At 39.9% G+C, this 20,522-nt stretch overlaps 1 protein-coding gene across 1 annotated transcript; it reads left to right on the forward strand.

Moving 5' to 3' along the window:
* The first annotated feature begins 1,403 nt into the window (after positions 1 to 1,403).
* ZNF41 (zinc finger protein 41) lies at positions 1,404 to 18,570 on the forward strand. The gene is given in 4 exon segments (XM_023731878.1): positions 1,404 to 1,718; positions 2,376 to 2,471; positions 16,022 to 18,033; positions 18,035 to 18,570. Coding segments are annotated over 4 exon segments (2,235 nt in total). The 5' UTR covers positions 1,404 to 1,684; the 3' UTR covers positions 18,128 to 18,570.
* Positions 18,571 to 20,522: the final 1,952 nt, after the last annotated feature.

Raw genomic sequence — 20,522 nt, forward strand, 5'->3', positions numbered from 1 at the left:
CTAATTACCATTTCATTACCCTACAAATTCTTACATGTACTAATTTCATTACTGTTTAGTTCTAGATACATTCCGTTATTATACTATCTCCTTTGACTGTCAGTTATTTTTAATTTTTTTTATTTTAAAATTATGGTTCTTGAAAAATTTCCTTTTATTATTGATTTCTGACTTAATTGCATTGTGTTTAGAGATATTGTTATGATGAGCCCTCTCTGAGCTGACTCATCTGTTCACCAGCTCTATACTGGGGATTCCTAAGTCTTATCTCTATCCTAGCCCAACAATCTATTGTAAAAATCCCTATATGTTTTGTCACCTCAATTTCAACATGGACAAAATGTAATTTATTATGTTTCATCTTTTTCCCTACTCCCTTTATACTCTACTAGTCCTCTCAGTATATAGCACCACAGTGTGCATGGTTGTGTAAAACTGATAACTGAGAATTGCTCTTGAATTCTTTTTTTACCCCCACAATCTGTATCAATTCTGCCTCCTTAATACTTTCTTCTACAACCTCACAAACTGTATCAATTCTGCCTCATCAACACTTTCTTCTACATCCCCATTACTACTACTACCTTAGGTCAGGTTTTCTTATTCTCTCACATAAACTATGTGACTGGTCTTCCAGTCTCACCCATTTCAAACATTCCCCATAATGCTTCTTGAATACTGTTTTAAAGACATACAATTATAAGCATGTCTTTTACTGTACTTCAGTGGCAATCCATTCTGCATGGAAAAAAATACTTGTTCCTTGTTCTGACCCCAGTATATCACTACTGAATTTTTCTCATAACCACCTTCTCAATACACTATAGACTCCTCTCCTTTATATAGAACTATCTGAAATTCCCTGAATTCACCATGTATTTTTTCTATTTTCCTTCCTCCACATTTTTGCTCATGCTGTTCCATTCTAGATAACTCTTCCCCCACCATTTCTATCTAGCCTTACCTTACACCCTCCATACTTTTCTTCCAAATGTTTTTTAGCCTCCTTTGTGTCTTCCAAAGTTATTTTATATTTTATTCAACTCTGCATTGCCATTGCCTAGCAGTGTTGTTGTTAGTTGCCACTGAGTCAGTTCTGACTCTGGCGACCCCATGTGTGCAAAGTAGAACTGTGATCCAGATGGTCTCCAAGGCTATGACCTTTTGAAAGCTGATCGCTAGGCCTGTCTTTCAAGGCACCTCTGGGTGGGTTTGAACCATGAAACTTTCAGCTAGTAGTCAAGTGCTTAATCATTTGCACCACACAGGGCCTCCCCTCTAGCACAATATCTAGCACATAATCAATCAGTAAATGTATTGTATCTGGTTCTTAAGTTAATTAGAGGACTTAAAGAGAGCGTATTTTACTCCTCATTTTAAAAAAAGTAACTTAGTGAATAAATTAATGAACGTCAAGATCTTTTAATAAGTTTTTTTTGTCTCACAAAATATAATACAAAATTAGATGTTTAGTGAAAATTCTACATGTTGCATATGGTAAAAATCATTTAAAAAAACCCAACTTCCTATTTATCTTCTTCCCATCCCCAGTGCTGACCATGTCACGTTGAACAGGATTGCGTTGTTACAGGTATCAGTGTCATTCGAAGATGTCACTGTGGACTTCAGCAGGGAGGAGTGGCATCACTTGGACTCTGCTCAGAGACGTCTGTACCGGGATGTGATGCTGGAGAACTACAGCCACCTACTCTCAGTGGGTAAGTACAGCCATCCTATGAATCTTCGAGGTGCTTCAGTGAGGGTTTTTCCATTCTCAGTTGCTGAGTGCTGCAGGACATCTGAAGTGTGTGATGGTGTTGTCCTTGATTTGTCTGAGATCCTTCAGAACATTTTACACATTATTATTTATTACTTTATTATTATTATTACTACTCTATTTTGATTGTTGTTGTTAGCTGCCATCAAGTCAGACCCCGACTCAGGGTGACCCCATGCACAGAGGAACGAAATGCTGCCCAGTCTTGCACCATCCCCGTGATCAGTTGTGGATCCAACCATTGTGATCCATAGGGTTTTCATGGGCTGATTTTCGGAAGTAGATCACTAGGTCTTTCTTCCTAGTCCATCTTAATTTGGACGCTCCACTGAAACCTGTTCAGCAACATAGCAACACGCAAGCCTCCACTGATAGACAGGTGGTGGCTGCTCATGAGGTGCATTGGCTGGGAATTGAACCTGGATCTCCTGCATGGAAGGCGAGAATTCTACCACTGAACCACCACTGCCCCCTGTCTATTATTATATTATTGTTATAAATGTTGTTACTCTTCTAAAAAGCAAATAGAGAGTGTCATTGAAAGGCCCTTGAAACCTAATTAGTTGGGCACAATCCTGTTATTACGTCCTGTTAACAGGATACCAAGTTCCCAAACCTGAGGTTATCTTCAAGTTGGAGCAAGGGGAGGAGCCATGGATGCTGGAGGGGGAACCTGCACATCAGAGCCGTTCGGGTGAGTACCCAGGCAGGTGGGAAACATGGAAGTAAATCTCACTTTTTCTAGAAGAGGCTGATGCCTTTTAAATGCTGTGAAGATAACCCATCATAAAGATTCTAAACTTTTGGAGTTGCTTGGAGATAGTTGACATTAGCTCTTCAGATTCCTAAATGCCACCTCCGTGTATGACCCTTGCTGTCTTAGTTTCCTAGTACTGCTCTAATAGAAATACCACAAGTAGGTGGCTTTAAAGAACAGAAATTTATTTGCACACAGTTCAGGAGGCTAGAAGTCTGAATTTAGGGTGCTGGCTATAGGAGGAGGTTCCCTCTCTGTCAGCTCTGGGGGAAGATCCTTATCAGCTTCTGTAGCCCCAGTGTTCCTCAGTTCCTTGGCAATCTCCACGTGGCATCTATCTGCCCCACTTTTGTGCTTGCTTGTCTCTGAATCTAAGCTGCTCTTTATATCACTCAGAAATGATTAGGTTTAGGACACTCCCTATACTAATATGGCCTCATTAGCATAAAAAAGAAAACCCTATTTCCAAATGGAATTACATCCACAGGTACAGGGGTTAGGATTCCAACACATATTTTTTGGGGACACAACTCAATCCACAACATTTCACCCTTTAGTCCCCCAAAATTCATGTCCTTCCTACATGCAAAAACACATTCACTCCATCACATCATCCCAAAAGTCTTCTCCATTCTGGCATTAACTCTAAGTCCAAAATCTCATCTTCTGAATCATCTAAATCAAGTACTAGTGATACTGGGTGTGTTCTGTCCTAGAGCACAATTCCTCTCCATCTGTGGACCTGTAAAAATTAGAATACCCATTACCTGTTTCCAAAGTACAATGGTAGAATAGGCACAAGGTAGACATTCCCATTCCAAATAGGCAACATTGGAGGAAAAGAAGGGGTCATGGGTACCAAGCAAGTCCATGATCCAGCAGAGCAAATTTCATTAGCTCTCAAGGCTTGAAAATAATCCTCTGTTCCCTGGGACCATCTGGGCAATGGCCCCACCCTCCAGACTCTGGACATTGGCCATGCTCTCCAGATTCTGGGTGGAAGCCTCTCTGCTCTGGGCATCAGCCCCGCCTTCCAGGCCCACTGGCATAGCAACCCAGCTCCCTTGGCTTTGGGCAGCCTCATTCTCCTGGTCCACCTGAATGGTGACCCCAGCCCCTCAGCCCTGGGCAGCCCCATTCTCCTGGCTCATGGGCATGGCAGTCCTGCCCTCTCAACTTTGGGTGGTGGCCCCACTGTCTTGGCCCACCTGAACAGCAGCCTCACCCTCTGGAACCAAGGTGGAAGAAGCTGTGGTTCCACTCTCTGAAACCTGGGAAGCTGTGGTTCTAGCCCTTGAAACAGAGGCAGCCCTCCCCTCCCCCGCCCCACCCCGTCCTTCTAACAGTTCTGCTTATCTCCAAACAGTTCCTGGGATGGTGCTTTCCTTTTCTTGGAGGACAATAAATGTTCACCCCCAAGTAGCTCCATTAGCCCATTTCCTGCCTGTCAATTCTAGGAGTCAGACAGTTTTCCTTCATTTTGTCCTGTCTCTGTCTCTTTCAACCTAAGCTGACAGGATTTATGCTGCGGTGGTTGATTAGATCCATCAGTCACAGGCCTAATCTCTTTGCAAAGGATTGTGTAGCCACGCCCTTGGTGAAAGTTCCAGGATATGTTTCCTTAGTTGTACAATAGAATTTTCCAAATCTTTAAGTTCTGGTTTAATTTTGCACAGTTCATTTTTAAGTCTATCTCTTTCTTCCTGAGATTTACTATAAGTGGCAAGGAGAAACCATGCTGCCCCTTCAAGATTTCGCTCAGAAATCCACTCAGCCAAATATCCAAGTTCATCACTTACAAGTTCTACCTTCCACAAAACATTAGAACATAATTCAGACAAGTTGTTTTCCACCTTATAGAAAGCATCACCACTCCTCCAGTGTCCAATAACCTGTTCATTATTTCCATTTAATGTCTCATTAGAAAAGCACATTTAACGTTCACATTTCTAGCAACGTTCTGTTCATGGCAATAGAAGCTTTCTCCACAGCTCTTAATTCTTTCTGAGCCCTCATCAGAATTGCCCTTAATATCCAGAATTCTATCAACAGTCTCTTCACGGCAATCTAGGCTCTTACTATCAAACACATCAGAATTCCTGTAGCCTCTACCCGTTACCCAATTCCAAAACCACTTCTACATTTTAGGTATTTGTTAGAGCAGTACCCCCACCTCTTGGTACCACATTCTGTCTTAGTTATCTAGTGCTGCTGTAACAGAAATACCACAAGTAGGTGGCTTTAAAGAACAGAAATTTATTTTCACACAGTTCAGGAGGCTAGAAGTCTGAATTCAGGGCACCAGCTATAGAGGAAATCTTGCTCCCTCTGTCGGCTCTGGAGGAAGATCCTTGTTTTAGCTTCTGTAGCCCTGTAACATATTCCTCAGTTCCTTGGCGATCTCCATTTGGTATTTATCATCCCCTTGTTTGTGCTTGCTTGTCTCTGTGTCTAAGCTGCTATTTATATCACTCAGAAGTGATTAGGTTAAGGATACACCCTACACTGATGTGGCCTCATTATTATAACAAAGAAAACCCTATTTCCAAATGGGACTACATCCACAGGAATAGGGGTTACGACTCTAACACATATTTTGGGAGGACACAATTCATATGTTTTTGGCAGAAGAGCTGTTCCTAATCTCTATCCTGGGTCATATACCACCCTATCTTATCTAGGACCTTTTTATTCTTCCTATTCCATCCCTCATCTATCCTAACCCCTTGCCTTCCTGTGATCTTCAATCCTTTCCTTATACAGTCAGTTATTTTAAAATTTCTTCCCTTTTGTTCCATTTCTCCATATCCATTCCCCATACCTCCTCCCATGGACAACTGGTCTAATGGGTTTCATCCTTGAATTTGTGTGGTATTCTCTTAAATTCTGAAGCATTGGTTTATGAGTATGTATTTCTTTTAAATTTTATTGTGGTTATATATATATATATATATATATATAAATGTTTGCCATTTTAATCTTTTTAAAGTGTGTAATTCAGTGACATTAATTACATTTACCATGTTATGCTGCTGTCACCACTATTCATTTCCAAAACTTTTACATCACCCCAAACAGAAACTCAGTACTCTTTCAGTAACAACTTCCATTCACTCTTTTCCCCAGCCCCTGGTAACAACTAATAAAGTTTTGTCTATGCATTTGCCTATTCTAGATATTTACATAAGTGGAATCATACAATATTTGCCCTTTTGTGTCTGACTTATATTACTCAGCATGATATTTTCAAGGTTCATGCATGTTGTAGCATGTATCAGAATTTAATTTCTCCATATGGCTGAATAATATTCCATTGCATGTATATATCACATTTTCTTTATCCATTCATCTGTTGATGGACACTTGGGTTGTTTCCATCTTTTGGCTATTGTGAAATAATGTTGCAGTGACCATTTGTGTACAAGTATCTGTTTGAGTCCTTAATTTCAAGTCTCTTGGGTATATGCCTACGAGTGGCATTGCTGGGCCATATGGTAATTCTATTTTTAACTTTTTGAGTACCATCAACCTGTTTTCCATAGTGGCTGCACCATTTTATTTTTCCACCAACAATGCATGTTGTTGTTGTTAGGTGCCATCAGGTCGGTTCTGACTCATAGCCACCCTGTGTACAACAGAACAAAACACTGCCCAGTCCTGGGCCATCCTCACAATCATTGCTGTGCTTGAGCTCATAGTTGCAGCCACTGTATCAATCTGTTTCATTGAGGGTCTTCCTCTCTTTTGCTGACCCTCTACTTTACCAAGCGTGATATCCTTCTACAGGGACTACTGCCTCCTGATAACATGTCCAAAATACGTGAGATGAAGTTTCGCCATCCTCGCTTCTAAGGAGCATTCTGGCTGTACTTCTTTTGAGACAGATTTGTTTGTTCCTCTGGTAGCCCATAGTATATTCAATATTCTTTGCCAACATCATAATTCAAAGGCATCAATTCTTCTTCCGTCTTCCTTATTCATAGTCCAGCCCTCACATGCATATGAGACAATTGAAAATACCATGGCTTGGGTCAAGCACACCGTAGACCTCAAAGTGACATCTTTGCTTTTTAACAATTTTCAGACTTAATGGTCTGACTGAGACTGGAGGAACCCTCGAAGCTAAGGCCCCTGGACACTCTGTTAACCCAGAACTGAAACCATTCCCGAAGCCCACTCTTCAGACAAAGATTAGACTGAATTATAAAACATAAAATAGTACTTGTGAAGAGCGTGCTTCTTAGTTCAAGCAGATACATGAGACCAAATGGGCGGCTCCTGTCTGGAGAAGGATGAGAAGGCAGGAAGGGACAAAAGCTGGTTGGATGGACACGGGAAACTCAGAATGGAAAAGGGGAGTGTGCTGTCATACTAGGGATTGCAACTAGTGTCACATAACAATATGTGTATAAATTTTTGTATGAGAAATTAACTTGAGCTGTAAACTTTCACCTAAAGCACAATAAAAAGAAAAAAAAGAAAGAAAGGTCTTTTGCAGCAGATTTGCCCAATGCAATACATCGTTTGCATTTCTTGACTTCTGCTTCCATGGGTGTTGATTGTGGATCCAAGTAAAATGAAATCCTTGACAACTTCAATATTTTCTCTTTTTATCATGATATTGCTTATTGGTCCATTGGAGAGGATTTTTGTTTTCTTTATGTTGAGGTGAAATCCATACTAAAGGCTGTAGTCTTTGATCTTTATCAGTGAGTGCTTCAAGTCCTTTTCACTTTCAGCAAGCAAGATTGTGCCATCTGCATATTGCAGGTTGTTAGTGAGTCTGCCTCTAATCCTGATGCCCCATTCTTCTTCATATAGTCCGGCTTCTCAGATTATTTGCTCAGCATACAGATTGAATAAATATGGTGAAAGGATACAACTCTGACACACAGCTTTCCTGATTTTAAACCATGCAGTATCCCCTTGTTCTGTCCAAATGACTGTCTCTTGGGCTATGTACAAGTTCCTCAGGAGCACAATTAAGTGTTCTGGAATTTCCATTCTTTGCAGTGTTATCCATAATTTTTTATGATCCACACAGTCGAATGACTTTGCATAGTCAATAAAACACAGGGAAACAACTTTCTGGTATTTTCTGCTTTCAGCCAAGATCCCTCTGACATCTGCAGTGATATCCCTTGTTCCACGTCCTCTTCTGAATCCGGCTTGAACTTCTGGCAGTTCCCTGTTCATGTACTGCTGCAACCACTTTTGAATTATCGTCAGCAAAAGTTTACTTGCGAGTGATACTAATGATATTGTTCGATAATTTCCACATTCTGTTGGATCACGTTTCTTTGGAATAGGCACAAATATGGATCTCTTCCAGTCAGTTGGCTACGTAGCTGTCTTCCAAATCTCTTGGCATAGATGAGTGAGTGCTTCCAGTGTTGCATCCATTTGTTGAAACATCTCGATTGGGATTCCGTCAATTCCTGGAGCCTTGTTTTCCGCCAATGCCTTCAGTACAACTTGGACTTCTTCCTTCAGTACCATTGGTTCTTGATCATATGCTACCTCTTGAAATAGTTGAGTGTCGACCAATTCTTTTTGGTTCTGTGACTCTGTGTATTCCTTCCATCTGCTTTTGGTGCTTCCTGAGTCGTTCAGTATTTTGCCCATAGAATCCTTCAGTATTGCAACTTGAGGCTTGAATTTTTTTCTTCAGTTCTTGCAGCTTGAGAAATGCCGAGTGTGTTCTTCCCCTTTGGTTTTTAAACTCCAGTTCATTGCACATTTCATTATAATAGTTATTTTGTCTTCTTGAGCTGCCCTTTGAAATCTATTCAGTTCTTTTACTTCATCATTTCTTTCATTCGCTTTAGCTGCTGTACATTCAAGAGCAAGTTTCAGAGTCTCTTCTGACATCCATTTTGATCTTTTCTTTCTTTCCTGTCTTTTTAATGACCTCTTGCTTTCTTCATGTATGATGTCCTTGATGTCGTCTCACAACTTGTCTGGTCTTCATTGTAGGCGTATGGATATTATCCTATCACTGACAGTGTCGTACTTCAGGAAAGATCTTGAAATGTTCTTTTTGACAATGAATGCGACACCATTCCTCTTTATCATTCCCAGCATAGTAGACCATATGTTTGTGCGATTCAAAATGGCTAATACCAGTCCATTTCAGCTCACTAATGCCTAGGATATCGATCTTTATGTGTTCCATTTCATTTTGATGACTTCCAATTTTCCCAGATTCATACTTCATACATTCCACGTTCTGATTATTAATAATGTTTGCAGCTGTTTCTTCTCATTTTGAGTCATGCCACATCAGCAAATGAAGGTACCAAAAGCTTGACTCCATCCAGGTCATTAAGGTCAACTCTACTTTGAGGAGGCAGCTCTTCCCCAGTCGTATTTTGAGTCCCTTCCAACCTGAGGGGCTCATCTTCTAGCGCCATATCAGACAATGTTCTGCTGCTGTTCATAAGGTTTTCACTGGCCGATTTTTTCAGAAGTTGACCACCCCGCCCGTCTTCCTAGTCTATCTTAGTCTGGGAGCTCTGCTGAAACCTGTCCACCATGAGTGACTCTGCTGGTATTTGAAATACCGGTGGCATAGCTTCCAGCATCACAGCAACACACAAGCCACCACAGTACAACAAACTGACAGACAAGTGGTAGAACAAAACATGACAGTTCCAATTTCTCCACATCCTCCCAACACTTGTTAGTTTCCGTTTTTTCTAATAGTAGCCATTCTAGAGGGTGTGAAGTGGTATCTCATTGTAGTTTTGATTTGCGTTTCCCTAATCACTAACGACCTTGAGCATGTTTTCATGTGCTTATTGGCCATTTGTATATCTTCTTTGGAGAAATGTCTGTTCATATCCTTTGCCCTTCTAATTGAGTTGTTTGTGTTTTTATTGTTGAGTTGTACGAGTTCTTTATATATTCTGATGTTAAACCATTATGGCGCAGTGGTTAAGAGCTCGGCTGCTAACCAAAAGGTCAGCAGTTCAAATCCTTGGAAGTTCTACGCGGCATTTCTACCCTGTCATATAAGGTCGCTGTTGGGTCGCTATGAGTCAGAATTGAGTCAACGGCAACAGGTTTGGTTTTTTTTTTAATGGGTTAAACCCTTATCGGATATATGGTTCCCGCATATTTTCTCCTATTCTACAGGTTTTCTCTTCACTTTCTTGATAAAGTCCTTTAGTGCACAAAAATTTTTCATTTTGATGAAATCCAATTTGTCTAATTTTTCTTTTGGTGCTCGTGCTTTTGGTGTTATATCTAAGAACCTATTGTCAAAACGTAGAGCTTCAAGTTTTACCTCTATGTTTTGTTCTAAGAGTTTTATGGTTTTAGTTCTTATATTTAGGTCACTGATCCATTTTGAGTTAACTTTTGTATGTGGTATGAGTTGTTGGTCTGACTTCATTCTTTTGCACGTGGAGATCTGGTTTTCTCAGTACCGTTTATTAAAGAGCTATTCTTTCCCCATTAAATAGACTTGGCACCCTTGTCAAAAATCAATTAGTCATAGATGCATGGGTTTATTTCTGAACTCTCAGTTCTATACCATTTGTCTATATGTGTATCCTTATACCAGTACCACATTTTTTTTGATTACTGTAGCTTTTATAGTAGTATCCTTAGAAATCAGGAAGTGTGAGCTCTCCTGCTTGTTCAAGATTGCTTTGGCTGTTCAGGACCCCTGCAATTTTATATGAATTTGAGGATCAGCTTTTCTATTTCTGCAAAAGTTACTGGAATTTTGACAGGTATTGAGTTGAATCTTCAGATCTCTTTGAGTAGTATTGACATGTTAGCAGTATTAAGTGTTCCAATCCCTGAACACAGTATGTATTTCCATTTATTTAGGTCTTTAATTTCTTTCAGCAGTGTTTTATAGTTTTCAGTGTTACATGTGTATTTTTCATGTATATAAATTATACTGTATTGTGTGTCTTGATTCCGTTCATTTTTTTCACTCATTCCCAAGGTCTGTCTGTATTGCAGCGTGTTCATCTGGCTTCATTCCTTCAAACTGCTACATAGTATTCCACAGTGTGCCAACACCATAAAACCAAAAACCAAACCCACTGCCATCAAGTCGATTCCGACTCATAGTGACCCTATAGGATAGAGTAGAACCACCCCATAGGGTTTCCAAGGCTGTAATCTTTACAAAATCAGACTGCCACGTCTTTCTCCCATGGAGCAGCTGGTGGATTCAAACTGCCTACATTTTGGTTAGAAGCTGAGTGCTTTAACACTGCGCCACCAACACCATATCTTACTTAATTGCTCATCAAGTGATGATGGACACATGAGGTTGTCTCTAACTCTCTCAGCTAACACAAACAACCCTGCAATATATTTCTACATAAATGTTCACTTATGGGGTGTGAGAACTTCTTAAAGATGTATATAGAGAGGGTTTGCCTGATCACTGAGTATTCTCATCCTGAATTTGACTGAGTACCACCATATTGTTCTCAGGTTGACTGCACTAGTCTATACTCCCAGCAATAGTGCTCAAGAGTTCCTGCTTTCCCAGAGTTTCTGCTAACAATTAGTAGTATTAAAGTTTTTAATTTTTTGGCCAACAATCGGTATGAAGTGGCATCTCATTTTTTGTTTTGCATTTCTCTAGTAACTAGTTTGAGCATTTAATTATTCATCTGTTATCTATTTGAGTTTCTCTCCTATGAATTACTTGTTCATAATGTTTTCCTTTGTTTCAACTGACTTTCCTGTCAGTTTCTTATTGATTTACACCCAACTTATTATTTTCCTTTTCTTTCCAGCCTTCTGTTCCTTGTTTTTCCCATAAACGAGGTTCCCCTAGGTACCCTGTGTATTGTTAACCAGTCTTTTCTTCATATACGTGTAAGAATTCATCCATACTGAAATTCTGATGACCCCTGTTTTGACATATCCAGTCTGCTTTTCATTGGTACTTCAGTACGATATTTACCTACCAAAAGAGTTCCCATGAGATGTTTCTCTTGATCCTCAATGCATCAGAAATTAGTCATCACCTTCTCACCTTCCAAATTTTGTCAAATTCTGTCAGTGTTTCTTAAATTTTGCCTCTCAGCCATTTTTGAATTAATCACTCTGCAGTTCCTACTGCTTTTCCCTTTTTGAAAATAGGATTAAAAATTTTTTTTATTGTACCTTAGGTGAAGGTTTACAGAACAAATAGTTTCTCATTAAACAGTCAGTACACATATTGTTTTATGACATTGGTTAATGACTCTACGACATGTCAACACTCTCCCTTCTCGACCTTGGGGGACTTTTTTTTTTTTGATGAAAATACACATAGCCAAAATTACACCATTTCAAAAATTTCTACATGTACAATTCAGTGACATTGATTACATTCTTCCAGTTGTGCTGCTATTCTCACTATCCTTTTCCAAGTTATTCCATCACCATTTTCTTCAACTCACTGCCCCCTAGGCTTCCCATCAAACCTTTTGAGTTTCTGTTATCAATTTGATCTCACATAGATAATTCTTCTTCTTCTTTTTTTTTTTTTTTGGTACCTTAGATGAAGGTTTACAGAACAAATAGTTTCTCATTAAACAGTACACATATTGCCTTATGACAATGGTTAACAACCCCACGACATGTCAACACTGTCCCTTCTCAACCTTGGGTTCCCTATCACCAGCTTCCTTTTTTTTATTTTAAGTTTTTTTTATTGTACTTTAGGTGAAGGTTTATAGAACAAATAGTTTCTCATTAAACAGTCAGTACACGTATTGTTTTATGACATTGGTTAACAACGCCACGACATGTCAACCCTCTCCCTTCTCAACTTTTTTTTTTTTGGTGAAAATATACATAGCCAAAGAGACACCATTTCAAAAATGTCTACATGCACACAATTCAGTGACGTTGATTACGTTCTTCCGATTCTCACTTTAGATGAAGGTTTACAGAACAAAATAGTTTCTCATTAAACAGTTAGTACACATGTTGCCCTATGACAATGGTTAACAACCCCACTACATGTCAACACTGTCCTTACTCAAACTTGGGTTCCCTATCACCAACTTTCCTGTCCCCTTCTGCCTTCTAGTCCTTGTCCCTGGACTGCTGTGCCTCATTAGGACTGTTTTGTTTTACGGGGCTGTCCAATCCCCGGCTGAACAGTGAAACTCTGGAGTGATTTCACCTCTGGAAAATAGGATTTTTAAAATCTCAGTTCTTCTTCTCAGTTCGTCTCTCATTTCATCTCAGTTCCTGGTGATATCACCCAAAACCAGTTCCATATTTTCTTATGCCTGGATTATGATTCTTCTGTTTCTGATTAGATTTTCTGATTCCATTCTTTTTAATAGTTGATTTTAAATGCTAATGACAGATTTCATTATCTAAAACGTTCTGTTTATCTTGTCATGAGCTTTGTGAAACAAACCTACAATTACTCCTCATTACGTAGTATGTGACAATTAAACTCTTTTTTTCGTGCTTAAGAATGCAACATAAATTTTAATGAGGTATTAAAATACAACACTGTTACTTTGTGAAAACATAAAACAGTTCAGGACTGATGCTAAAGTTACATAACCAAACTAGTTACCATCAAGTTGACTCCGACTCATGGTGACCCCATGTGTGTCAGAGTAGAACTGTGCTCCATATGGTTTTTTTAAACAATTTATTTTGTTGTTGTTGATGAAAATATACACAGCAGAACATATACCAATTCAACAATTTATACACATACAATTCAATGACATTGATTATATTCTTCAAGTTGTGCAACCATTTTCTCACTCTCCTTTTCCAAATTGTTCCTCCCCCATTAACATAAACTCACAGCCCCCCTAAGTTTACTATCTTTTTTCAATGAGATATACAACACAGCCACATATTTCCAGTTTATACTTGCATCTGTATAATTTCCATAACTTCCGCTCAACTCTATTTTTAACATTTTTCCTTAATGTCTACCCTATCTGATAGTCTTTCCTGAATCTGACTCTTTATTCTGTGGTCTGTCTATTTGCACAATACATTTTTCAACTTGTAATCAGACTTCACCTGCTCCATGAAATGGCCAGCATATATGGCTCTTCCCTTTTTCTTATCCTCCATCCCACAGAAACTGAGAGAAAACCACAATATTTTGGATTGTATGGTAACTGAGGATTTTACCTCTTTTCTAAGGAAGTCCCTAGAATTAAGAGCCTATTTCCCATTGTATAACTCAGAGTCGGACCACGAGAGAGAACCCAGACAGTAATTTGAACAGGGAAAATTAATATAAAAAATTATTAGATACAGTGATATGGGAGTAATGAGAGATTACTAAAAGTAAAGAGAACGCTAAAGGATAAAGGAATAGCAGATATAAGGAACATCCAGTAACCCTAGAGCTGTGATAGAGCATCCGAGGAAGATCCTCTCTTATTCTCCACAGATGAGATCCAGACCTTGTTGGGAGGGAATAGCCACGACTCATGGCATGACAGAAGAGTTGCTGTGGTGTCATGCTTGCAAAATTTGCTGGAATTCTTCCCTCTAGGGTGCCAGAGAAAGTTGTTCATGAGGAGGTGTCTCACCGGAGGTATTCTGCTACAAATCCTCTGAGGGGGGCGTGCTTGGATAAGCTGCTGGATACTGCTGGCTGCCATGCACTTCAGGAGCCTGGAGCTGGAGAAGCTACTTTTGCTTGGGTGCTTGGGAAGCATATGAGCTGCAGGAGCTGGATGCTTGACAAGTCGTCCACACCGCAGGAGCTTAGTGTTAGAGAAGCCACCTGCCCTGTAGGAATCTGGTACTAGAGAAGCTGCCCATGTTGGAAGAGCCTACCAACTGAGCCCACTAGAACCAGGAAGAGAAACTGCTTCCTCCCACAGTGTCTCTCCATTGCCTTCTACTAACAAAGCTTAACATTATGCTAGCTGGGAAAGGAAAAAAATATATTTAAAGAGCCCAAATCCATTTTTGCAGAGCAGGCAAGGAATGGTGAATTTGGAGTTGAGAGGCAATAAATTGATAACTGGCACACTTATTCTTCAGTTTTACAAAGCTAAGCATGTAGGAAACATTTCATAAGCTTAAATTTATTGAATTTGTGGAGATAGGCAGAAGAGGATATTTTGCTCTCTTTCAGAAGGATTTTTCAAGTGTCAGCTCAGAGGAAATCAAGGGACTATAGATTATATTTGGAAAGGGTTGACAACTGCATGAAATGTTAATAATTTCAGCCTTTGTGTACTGGTTCTGTTATAATGCAAAACTGTGCCAAATTGAGTATGGATACAAGTGGTAAAGTATCTGCTTTATAAATTCATTGCAAATATCGCCTCCATAGAGGTGTATTGAGATTAAAGTTAATATCTAGAAGGGCAATACATTTTAAATATGAATAGAGGAGCAAAAACAACAGCTTAATATTGACATATATCCTCTCTCATGTAAGAATTCTGAGGTGAATGGGTCCAGTTAAACAAGTCAACTCTGATCCTGATGGGTCATTCAAGAACCATGTTCCAAGTCATTACTCTGCCATATCCCAGGGCATTTTTGTCAGCTGTGTGGTTAATGTTGGGGCATGGAGGAGATTTACCTACTGTCTTAAGGCTCTGGCCTGGAAGTGGTACATATCACTTCTGCTCATATTCCATTGTTGAGAACAAACTGAGGCTGGTAAATGTAATATAGCTGGGTAGCCAAGTTCCTGGCTACATTGTAATACTATGAAGGAAGGGGAGAATAGATTTTTGTGCATGACTTGCAGTTTGCCACAGATAGCTTTTCCTCTCCTATTTTGCACTTCTTGTTAAAAGTATGTATTTGTGGGACCAAGAAAAATTTCAGCTGGTTACACGGTTGCAGCACAGATACCTGTTTAGTGTTTGTCTATGTCAGGATGGCTGAAGTTGCAACATTTTTCCTACAGATATGAAGGGATTGGTGTTTGAAGAATATAAATTTAACATTGATGCCCACAATGGTTCATAGGGAAAAGCAAGAGGAACAAAGAGATTAGTGAGGTTTTTAGGGCTGATATGTAATAAGGACATATATTCTGGAAATATTTCTTCCATGGCTAGGCTTCCCTTTAACAGACTTTTCAATTTCTTCTGGTTACTCTACTCACTATCCAGACCTCCTACATAAGTGGAGCTAGAGTCCCAGAGTTCAAATCCCATCTCTCCCACATATTTAGCCATTGTATCTTCAGCAAGTTGCATAACTTCTCTGTGCCTCTGTTTCCTCATCCATAAAACACGATTAATAATGGTACCTACCACGTAAGGATGTAGTGAAGATTAAATGAACTATTTTTACACTTGGAACAGGGCCTGGTACATAATAAATGGTATATAATTGTTTTGCATATGTTAAGTGTTCTATATGAATTTTTTATTATCACATTATCATTATCATCACATGGACTCTTCCCTTTCTCTGTATTCAGCCTGTCTGAGTTACATGTACCCTATAGCCTCTGCTAATTGTTCTTTGTGTCATTTTCATTTTTTAATTTTTCTTTTTAGATGAGGATATTGGGCAAACCCAGCAACAGGGAATTTCTGGAGAAGTTTCATTCCACTGTGAGAGATTTGACCAATCCACAGGGGAAGATTCAGTGTGTTCTATTTTAGAAGAACTACGGCAAGATAATGACCAGCTGGAGAGATACCAAAGGAACCAGAATAATCCTTTAACTCATGTGAAAATATTGATTAAGGAGAAGGGCTATGGATGTAAAAACATTGGAAACATAATTCATGTGAGTACCAAGCTTGTCCCTTCAAGAAAAAGACTTCATAACTATGACACATTTGGAAAGAGTTTGAAGCATACTTTTAACCTACATAATCATAATAAAAGCAATGCGACAAACAACTTTGAAAAGAGTTTTGGAAATGGTAACAATTTCCATAGCTCTTCCTTTACTAAGAATGAAGATTCTAATACAGAAGTAAATTCCTGTGAACATAATCAGTTAGAGAAACATTTCAGCCACAAACAAGTCCTCATCCACCATCAGAAAGTTCATACTAGGGAGAAACTTTATTTATGTACTGACTATGTAAAGGGCTTCACCCAGAAGTCACATCTCTTTGAGCATCATCAGAGAGTTCATGCAGCAGAGAAATCCTATGAATGTAACAAAAGTGAGAAAGTCTTCACTCAAAAGCCAGAAATTGATGTACATCAGAGAGTTTATGCAGGAGAGAAACCCTATATATGCATTCAATGTGGTAAGGCCTTTACTCTCAAATCAAACCTCATTACACATCAGAAGATTCATACTGGGCAGAAACCCTATAAATGTAACAAATGTGGAAAAGCCTTTTTCCAGAGATCAGATCTCGTTAGACATCTGAGAATTCATACAGGAGAAAAACCTTATGAATGCAGTGAATGTGGAAAAGCCTTCTCCCAGAATTCAGACCTCAATATACATCAGAAAACTCATACTGGAGAGAGACATTATGGATGCAATGAATGTGGGAAAGCCTTCGCAAGAAAATCAGCCCTTAGAATGCATCAGAGAATTCATACAGGAGAGAAACCCTATGTATGCACTGAATGTGGGCGGGCCTTCATCCAGAAATCACACTTTAATACACATCAGAGAATTCATACTGGAGAAAAACCTTATGAATGCAGTGACTGTGGGAAATCATTCTCTAAAAACTCACAACTTCATGTGCATCAGAGAATTCACACAGGAGAGAAACCCTATGTATGTACAGAATGTGGGAAGGTTTTCAGTCATAGGACAAATCTCATTACACATCAGAAAACTCATACTGGAGAGAAACCCTATATGTGTACTGAATGTGGGAAGGCTTTCACTGACCAGTCAAATCTCATTAAACACCAGAAAACTCATACTGGAGAGAAACCCTATAAATGTAATGGCTGTGGAAAAGCCTTTATATGGAAGTCACGCCTCAAAATACATCAGAAATCTCATGTTGGAGAGAGACACTATGAATGCAATGAATGTGGGAAAGCCTTTATCCAGAAATCAACACTAAGTGTGCATCAGAGAATCCATACAGGAGAGAAACCCTATGTTTGTCCTGAATGTGGGAAGGCTTTCATCCAAAAATCACACTTCATTGCACATCACAGAATTCATACTGGAGAGAAACCTTATGAATGCAGTGATTGTGGGAAATGCTTTACTAAGAAGTCACAACTCCATGTGCATCAGCACATTCACACAGGAGAGAAACCATATATATGTGCTGAATGTGGAAAGGCATTCAATGACAGGTCCAATCTGCTTACACACCAGAAAGTTCATACTAGAGAGAAACCCTATAAATGTGGTGACTGTGGAAAAACCTTCACCTGGAAGTCAAGTCTCAATATACATCAGAAATCTCATGCTGGAGAGAGACACTATGAATGCAGTAATTGTGGGAAAGCTTTCATCCAGAAGGCAACACTAAGTATGCGTCAGATAATTCATACAGCAAAGAAACCTTATGTTTGTATAGAATGTCAGAAGGCCTTCAATGACAGATCAAATCTCATTGAACACCAGAAAAACTCACAGTGGAGAAAAACTCTATAAAGCCAGTGACAGAAAAAGCCTTCACCTGGAAATCACAACTCAGTATACATCGGATAGCTCATAGTAGGGAAGAGGAGTGTCTGTGCTGCAATTATTGTGCATGGGGAAGTAGGCATGACAGACTATGGCTTGAGTGAATAGAGGTGAACAAAGCCAAGTATCATTCAATTAATTGGAAGTACAAGTACCTACATCACCACAATTGATATACAATTATGTGCCTAGGGAGACACTTTAGAGAAAGCATTTGAGCAATAGCCATATTTGGTTGCATGATTGATGCTGGGACTTTTGAGACACTGCAAATTGTAGAAGTACAGACACAAGGCTGACTTTCAATTTCTTCTGTTTCACTTTTTGAATAAATGACTTTATAAATTCAGCACTGATTATTTCTTCATACCCTGGAATGTACAAGTACTCAAATGTACAAGTACTCAATACTGGCCTCCTCAAATTTATATTTATAGGGTGAGGAGAGTTTTTATTACCCAAACATCTACAGGGCACTGCAGTCAAGGAAAAACATATTTGGTAATGTACATCTATAATGAATAGAAGCCAAAAGTTTTATGATCATTGACATTTAGGAAAAAAGAATCCCACAAAGAGCTATTCATTTTCTTCCCTTTAGAAAGTCACCATGGCTTTTTTTGTTAGTAATACAAAATTTTTATGAATTGGAAAATTATGAATAGCTCTAGCCTATGTTATAGGAATATAGTTATTAAATGTAACAGACATGTAAAGCTGGAAATTGTTCCTTCATTAATTCTCTTCTGTGGCAGCATGTGACTCATACCCTACAAAAGGTATGCTGTCCCTCTAACCTGTATCCCAAAAGCTATCATTTATGTAAGCCACAGGCCATAGATTCCTTTTCCTCTTAGTAACTGATTGTAAGATAACGGAACTCAGCCACAGCACTCTGGATTTTAAGTCTCGTCCACTGAAGCCTTTAGGATTCTGGTTTTAAAAAAGAATGGTTGAACGCGGGGCCAAGATGGCGGAGTAGTCAAGACGCTTCAGGTGGACCCTCTTACAACAAAGACCTGAAAAAACAAGTGAGTCGATTATATATGGCAATCTGGGAGCACTGAACATCAAAGGCAGAGTTCAGGAACATGACTGAGTGGCAGGAGGGAGGGAGAGGCAGTTCGGAAGCAGAAAGGAGTTTCCAGTCCTGACCTGGTGAGAGCCTGATCCCTTCAAGCCTGATCAGCTCGAGGGTGAGTGGTGAGGCAGGCAAGTAGCAGTGCTCAGGAGGAGCATTTTCCACACCAGGAGAGACCCAACACCAGAGACGCTACACAGCTGCCCAGAAACAATGAGAAGCAGCCTGGGATTGGTGCAAGATAAGTACTTGCATACGGCTTACAGCGTGGATCAAAAACACCCCCCTTAGGGAAAAACCTCTCTCCCATTTACCTCCCCACTCCCTGCTCTGCACTGGGTCCTGGACCGGCTTCAGCAATTTCTGACTCCCCTGGGCCGGAAGTAGGAACCACCACATGCCCTGAGCCATTCTCCTGGCCTTGGAGGGTGAACAAATTAACAAACGGGAAAAAATAAACTGCCGGCTCCCCTAAGTCAGGAAACCAGGGTAGTTAGGCACAACTCCTTTGCCTACGCAGAGACATGAGGGATCCACAGACTTTGAGTGCCTTTCCCCCTGCATAGACTTGTGTGGGCACATTTCAACAGCGTAGGCCCTCATTACCGCAGTACAACGGTATATACCAGAACTCTAACTTCAACTGTTTCAGCTGTAAAGTGGCAGGTTCTTGACATTTCACACTGCTTTGCTCATTGAGCAGGGTCTTCACCTACTCACATCAGCGGCCTGAGGACTGGTGGCTCCACCCTCACCACATAGCCCCCTGCGTTAGGGGCCCATAAATAAGAGGTGCCCCCCAGTCCTTACAGTCAACAGCATTAGGTGCTCATAGTCTGGCTGCAAAACCCACCCACCTACGTGCCCTAGAGAACAGGGACACGCCTTCACCTGGACTTGGGGGTGGCTGTCAGCCCACTTCCTTGCTCAGAGTCTGTCCCCCTGATGCAGCCAAATGCCTGTGCCTACACCAATCACCCATGCCTGTCTAGGACTGTAAGTGAAAGCCTACACCACACACGTGGTGGCTATCTATCTGGACAACTAAGCTGAATCCATATAGGAGGAGTGAGCAGACTCCTGAACTCACATACCTAGTAATAGATCTAACCACCTGGTGACAGGACATTAGAGCTTCAAAGGTGCCAAAAATCAAACTAGCTCATACAAGCACCCTATTTGGGCATATCAAAACAAAACAAGAAGCTAGGACACAGTAAGCAAACATAAAATAAATAAATATAATAACTTATTGATGGCTCAGAGACAACAGTCAATATCAAATAACATAAAGAGGCAATCCATGATAGCTTAAGCAAGCTCCCAAAATAAAGAATCTAGAAAT

Source organism: Trichechus manatus, unplaced genomic scaffold, assembly GCF_000243295.1.
Source record: "Trichechus manatus latirostris isolate Lorelei unplaced genomic scaffold, TriManLat1.0 scaffold00046, whole genome shotgun sequence".
In the NCBI taxonomy this organism is placed as follows: domain Eukaryota; kingdom Metazoa; phylum Chordata; class Mammalia; order Sirenia; family Trichechidae; genus Trichechus; species Trichechus manatus.